The 6,865-nt window shown below is 47.7% G+C and overlaps 1 protein-coding gene across 1 annotated transcript in view; it reads left to right on the plus strand.

Annotated features, from left to right (window-relative positions):
• Nucleotides 1-4,777: 4,777 nt before the first annotated feature.
• ASXL3 (additional sex combs like 3, transcriptional regulator) overlaps nt 4,778-6,865 on the plus strand; it is a 180,931-nt gene continuing 178,843 nt past the window's right edge. Inside the window, exon 1 of the mRNA XM_019542147.1 lies at nt 4,778-4,912. Coding sequence (XP_019397692.1) covers nt 4,778-4,912 — 135 coding nt within the window. The remainder of the gene's footprint in view (nt 4,913-6,865) is intronic.

Consider the following 6,865-nt stretch of genomic DNA (forward strand, 5'->3'; position numbering starts at 1 on the left):
CGGCACCCAAAACTGGACGCAGTACTCCAACTGCAGGTTGACCAGTGCCGCATAGAGGGGAAGTATCACCTCCTTGGATCTATTCGTCATGCATCTGCGGGTGCATGATAAAGTGTGGTTAGCTTTGCTGATGGTTTCGTCACGCTGACAACTCATGTTCATCTTGGAGTCCGCTATGACTCCGAGATCCCTTTCTGCTTCTATGCTGCTAAGAGGGTCACTTCCCAGCAAGTAGGTGTGCTAGATATTTTTGCGCCCTAGGTGCAGTACTCTGCACCTGTTATACTGCATCCTGTTGTGTACTGCTCACTTTTCTAACCTATCCAGGTCTGCCTGCAATCTTTCCCTACCCTCTGGAGTGTGCACTTCACTTTGCAATTTAATATCGTCAACAAACTTTGGACAGAATACACTTCACACCTACCTCCAAGTCACTGATGAAGATATTGAAGAGTACAGCTCAAAGGACTGAACGCTGCAGGACCCCACTACCCCGCATCCTTCCAGGTTGATACTGACCCGTCTACTGCCACTGTTTGGGTGCGACCGCTAAGCCAATTTGCCACCCACCAGACTATGTAAACATCTATATCACAGCCTTTTAATTTATTTATGAGAACAGGATGAGATACTGTATCGAAGGCCTTGCTGAAGTCCAAGAAAACAACATCCACCTCTACTCTTATGTCTAAGCATTTTGTCCCCCTTTCATAAAACAAAACCAGAGTGGTCAGGCATGTTCTACCTGCTATGAATCCAGGCTGGTTTCCCTGCTGCATTATTTTTCCCGCTAGACTCCCGCAGATATGATAGTTTTGAAAAGACACATGTTGCCCAGGATCAGGAGGCCATCTCAGTTTTCTCATTGTTCAGATAATGCTCTGGCAGCCGTTGGGCTGTTCAAGGAACATTGGAAAAACCAGGTGGTGTGACCTATCTGTATTTTTTTCACCTTATAACCATTTCTTTCACTGATTGCTATGAAGCAGGTAGTCCTGTCCCAAACCTCTTATGAAACTCTTGGGAGGGGACCCAGTGTTCAATTTGAGCAACATGTTCAAAATCACCTGGATGTTTTGAAGAAAGCAGTGGAGTCTTTCTGGCTCAACTGGATCACCTGTTCTCTTTGCCCATGGCTGCATTTTCAGGCTAGGTCTTTGTCCCCAAAGCAGCATTGGTAAAAGCCCCAGTCTTGGCATCTGGTCTTTTTGGATGGTCTGTGGGGTCTTCATAGTTCAGTTGGAGCACTCAGGTGACACAGCTAGATGGACCCAAAGGGCATGGTTCAGGACCTTTACTGCACCCCTCCAACCCCCTTTCTAGTAGTGGTGAAAGTGTGGGCATAATTGATTTTTGCTTTTGTCTCACAGGACAGCTCTAACGAGACAGTTTATTCCTTCCTCCACCTACAAAACCAGCTTTTGTTTTACATTGGAGAGGAGACTGTATTTGGTCCTATACAGAGAGCAGGAGTTTCCTGAATGCCAGTGTTCCTGATCTCACCTGTTTGTGAAATGTTAATAGTTCTGCATTAGTTCAGTGTTTAGTTTCAGGGTTTCATACTAGTTAGGGGTCAGAAGGGGCCTGAATAGATTATCTAGTCTAACCCCTCGCCACTGGCTAGAGCACACACTGGGATCACACGACCCCAGACAAGTGGGGTCATCACCATCATCCAACCTCTTTATGAATTTACCCGGGGTAGGAGCGAGGACCAGTTCCTTATAGGAAGGTGGTTCCAGATCCTAGCTACCCTAACAGTGAAATAGTGCCTCTGAATCTCTGACCTGAACTTATTCTCCAGCAGCTTCTGGCCATTGTTCCTCGTCTTGTTTTGTGTCAAGGTCTTGCTAGGGCTTCGGTAAATCTTTGGCTCATTAAGGTGTCAGCTTCTAGCAGACCTCAATCCCCATCTCATGCCTTCCCTTCTCCTTAGTTTAGTGAGGTCTCAACTATTTTCCTCTCCCTTCCTGGAAAGTTATAGATACCAAGGTAAGATAATACCAGGCTCGATTGGTCTGTCAGAAATATAATAAGTAGGGAGTTTCAAGCTCTTTGCAAATCACACCTGGATGATAAGCCAAATGATGCATCTTTTCAGAAAGTAGGGGAGTCTAAGTTAAGGGAAGCTAATACTCCTGCTATGAGTTAAACCCAGAGATTTCTGACTAGAGGGTCTTGCCTATCTGCTCAGGATAGCACTCATTGCCATATATGGGGTCAGGAGGGAGTTTTACCCTATGGTCAGGAGGGAGTTTTACCCTATGCCTTCCTCTGTAATGGGGGGGAGGGGCAAGGGGGCAGGGATGAGAGAGGAGGGTGTAGCCCTTTTCCTTGAATTTTTTGAGCATATATTAAGAAACTTTACAGCAGCAGGACATTGGCTGCTGTGGTCCCCCTGTTTTATCTGTGCTAGGTTAGGGAGCTATGTCTTACATTGTATCAGTGTTGACTGTGTTTTAGTTTTGCTAAAAGATCAGACAATGTATTTGTATAGGATGATTTGGATAGGGATGATCCTGCCTCAGGCATGGGGTTGGTCTACATCAGTAGTTTTCAACTTATCTGTAAACCCTTGGGGGTCTGCAGAACATGATTATGATCAATCAAAAACAAGTCAATACTTATACTTACCATTCAAAGGGGTCCACACCTTTATTCAAATTTTTTTAGGGTCCACAAATAAAGGAGTTGAAAACTACTGATCTAGATGACGTCTCAAGGTCTCTTCCAGCCCTACTTTTCTATGACTGTATGATTGTAAAAATGAAGGGACAACAAATTGCTATGCATACCAAAGCAGTGAAATAAGTTACATCTGCATCGTTAACTGTGTGGTAATTGGTGATTGTTTTCTTGTGGAATTATTACAATCTGATTTATTTTATTATAAAGGAATAGAAGATGATACTTCTCTGTCTCACTTCAGATAAAACTCCTTGGCACTTCTCTTCTGCCAGCCAGTCAGATGGGTGACAGTAATTAGTAGCTCTCTAGTTCTGTTTGCTCTGTCACTTCTTTAAACTTAATAGTATTATGTGGAGCCAGGGACAAAGCTGAACTACGAGAAGCTGGAACTTGGCTGGGCCAGCTACTTGCAATGAGGCATTGTTACCATATTTAATTGCATACCATATGTACCTTTAATCCAAAAATTTACCTCTAAAATTGGGGTGCTAGGGAGCTGAATTTCTGCATCAGGTTAGAGGCATGGGGACATTGGAATGGCTGCTGGGGCCCCCACTTCCTTCCTTCATTCTGCTTTGGACGGACTGGACCAGACTCACTTGGAGCTGCGTGGGGCGATCCTGAGTGTAAGACTCCCTGGCTTCCTATTTCTTTTCTTTTCTGACTCCTACCTGTTTAAAGGTCTCTAGCCTCTGTTTATCTCACTTTCGGATTCTTTTCTTGCATTTTTGTAGCTTTTTTTCCCCTTTTCTCTCCTCTTTGTCCCATCCCCCCTGTACTTCCGGTTTCTTTGTCTTTACAGCCTTCTTTCTTACTGTCTCTTTTTTTCCTTACTTTCTTTCTCTCTTTCTTTTCTGTTTGCTTGTTGTGGGGAGTTATCTTTTCCATTAGCTTGCCTTCCAAGGGGTGCTCTTAACTACCCCTTCTGCCCCCATGCCCTTTTGTTTTCTTTTTTTTTGCTGTTTCAATCCTCTTTTCCCCCCTGCCTTTTTTTTTCTTTTCCTCCACCCCTTTTCCCCTCCCATCTAGAGTTTTGTGGCTGCATTCCCAGACACTTACCTTTTTAGTTAGTATAAACTTTTTTGTTGTTGTTGTTTTCCTTTTGCTTAGTTATAGCTGGAAATTAACCCTGTTCTAACGGGAATGGCTGCTCCTACACCCAGCAGCTGGCATGAGGTTGCCTCCCAGAACCTCCCCATTGCCCATGGTTTGAGGGTTCACACCCCTCCCTACACTGGGGTTGAGCCCTTGCTAGTCTCCTGGGACAGTGTAACATATGTTACGCAGGTCATGTCAACAAGGTCCCAATGATTTATTTGAGCGATTCCACTCTAGTTAACAGGGTATGTGCAGAGGACGTTGCGGGCACGCATTATTTTGTCACGTCCCTAGACACCCCAGCAGTGAGGGTGGTGATTTCTAATGTGCCCCCACACGTGACTGATCAGGAGCTGGCCAAGGAACTCGAGCTCTGTGGGATTCTTACGAGTCCCTTTCGCCAATTGACCGTAGGGAGTAAAAACCCCAAACTGAGGCATATCCTGTCTTTTTGAAGGCAGGTTTTCATGCTTCTCAGGGTGGGCCCATGGTCTCTGCTTCAGTCCTTGAGCCTCATGTTCAACAGGTGGAGGTTTGTGATCTATTTTTCTTTTGGGGAGACCACGTATTTTCATTGTGGTATCTCTTCCCACCTAGCAGCTCAGTGCCTACAGGGGAGATCGGCTAAAACATCGGCAAGTAAAGCAGTGCCGATGGATGGTGCATCCACTTCTGGGACACTGGCCCCACCCAGTGAGACTGAGAGATTTTCCCGACCTCCTCCTACCCCTGTTCCATTGGGGGGGCTTGAGTCTCTGGCGTGAGATTGCCATCCAGCTGAGGGGCTGGGAGTAGGCACCAACCCTCCTCCCTATTCACTCCACCTACAGTGCCCACCCCCACCAGTACAAAGATGTCACCAGGTGGAGAGGCTGATGCTTCCACTTCCCCCCTGACTGCCCTGATTGAGGTGGCTGGGGTGGTCAGCGATTGTGGCACCAAGACCCCATCGGATGATGGGGCTCAGGCCCCCTGCCAGTTGCCTTCAAACATGGCTTTGTCTGAGGTGGCTGGCCCTGGGGAGGCAGGCCAGAAGCAGTCTAGCCCATCCTCTGTGAAGGATGGGCCGTCTGCCACACAGAAGAAGAAGAAGAAGAAGAAGAAGAAGAAGAACAAAGAGGAGAAAGTGAAGGGACCACTCGGGACTCCCCATCCCCACTGAGACCTTCCTCATCTGGTGGGGGGAGGGTGGGGGGGAGATGTCCTGCTGGAGAGCCTGGCCCTGCTCTGGCTGTCATGTCAATGACCTGTTGACCAGGGATGAGGGCAGCTTGGAGGCGAAGGCAGGGGTCACTAACCCCTCGCCTATCTCCCAGCTTTCAGAGACGGGTGGCAGTAAGACCTATGCACAATGTCTCTCTTCTGGAGGTCTGACCCAGGGTGCAGTAGAGGAGTCTGCTGACCTCTTGGTCACATCCCAGGTTACTGAATTAGATGAGGAAGCTAGTGAGATGGAAATCCAGCTTTGGCGGGGCTGGGAAGCCACAAGACTGAATTACTCCTCCTGGAAGCTATCGTGGGATGTGGGCAAGGTACAGATCTGGGCTTTTTGCTGGCAGTACACTCAGCTGGCTGCTAATGAACTGCGCCGCCGTATCAGAGAGCTGGAGGAAGATGTGGTAGAGCTCGAGGCTGCCCTGCTGGCTGCCGGCAGCAATGTGGTGCTGTGCGAGAGCCTCCTGTTCCATAGGAAGTGCCTGCGTGATTTGGCCTATGTTTAGAGCTGCCACCCTTGTAACCACATCCTTGCTGTGTCCATCTTTCCTTCGGTTGCCAATAGCTGGATTAGCCTACGTGGTCAAACTGGACTTAGGCATTCCTCCTGGGTCTTTCTTTGGCTGCTGAGCTTTCACTTCTCCATGTAATTTGTGTTTGAATTATGGAATAGTATCTGCATCAATTTGCACCAGGGTGGAGGAACACTTTCTTGGAAGCTGAACTGCTGCTATATCTTGCAGGATGATGTGGCTTTCCATGCCAGCTGGTTGGGTCCCAACTGGTGGTTTGAGCAACTGGAAGGTCAGCTTGTGGATGGTAGTGTAGTACTAACTTCTCTGGACTCCTTCAAGTTTGATGTGGCATAATTCACTTGATCTCTAAAATCTACTTTTGGCTACTGGGGGATGCAGAAAGTGTAAGAGGTGCTTGGATCCTTTGGCCAATTGTCCAGATTGTGTTTTTAGCAGCAGGGAAGGATTGCCCATCCTTTTGACAAGCTAGAGGGTCAGTTGAAGGCTGGTGATAAATATCCTGAGCATCTTGAGTGGCTTTTCGAACCTGATAACAAGACTCTCCTTCCATCTCTCAGCCACCTAAAGAATATTTTCCTCTGCATCCTTCTAGCTGTTCGCTGCGTCCATATTTGTCCTCCTGCTAAACGCAACTAACTATATATGGCTATACCCTGAGGAGGGATTGAGTGGACAGAAGGGGTGGAGGTGTAGCACTCTATGTCAAGGAAAGCTACGCGTCCCTGCAAGCTGACATTGGCACCTACAGTGGGTGACTGGAGACCCTCTAGGTTAAAATCCGTGCAGAACACGGCACAGAGGATACTATGGTGGGAGTCTACTACAAACCCCCTACCCAGGGTCAAGACCTTGACCAGGAGTTTGCCAGAGAATTAGCTGAGGCCACATGCTCTCAGTGCATGATCGTCATGGGAGACTTTAACTACCCAGACATCTTGTAGGAGGAGTGCGCAGCCAAATCCCAGCGGTCACAAAACTCTCTCATGCATGGATGACTTCTGTCTGACGCAGGAAGTCTACTGGCCAATGAGAGGTAAGACACTGCTCAGTGTCGTACTGGCAACCAGGGGCAACCTAATCAGTGACCTAATGATTGAAAGGAAGCTGGGTGACAGCGACCACGAGCTAATAACCTTCACCATCTGCCGTAAAGCTGGCAAGTCAGTCAGTAATACAGAAGTCCTTGGCTTCAGGAAAGCTGACATTGATAAGCTAAGGAGGCTTGTCATTGAGGCCCTAAAGGGCCACAACTCAAAGGGGAGGGGAGGTCAGGATGAGTGGCTGCTCTTCAAGGAAGCAATCCTGGATACACAAGCAAAGTCCATCCC

Source organism: Crocodylus porosus, unplaced genomic scaffold (assembly GCF_001723895.1).
Source record: "Crocodylus porosus isolate Cpor-Errol unplaced genomic scaffold, CroPor_comp1, whole genome shotgun sequence".
Classification (NCBI taxonomy): domain Eukaryota; kingdom Metazoa; phylum Chordata; order Crocodylia; family Crocodylidae; genus Crocodylus; species Crocodylus porosus.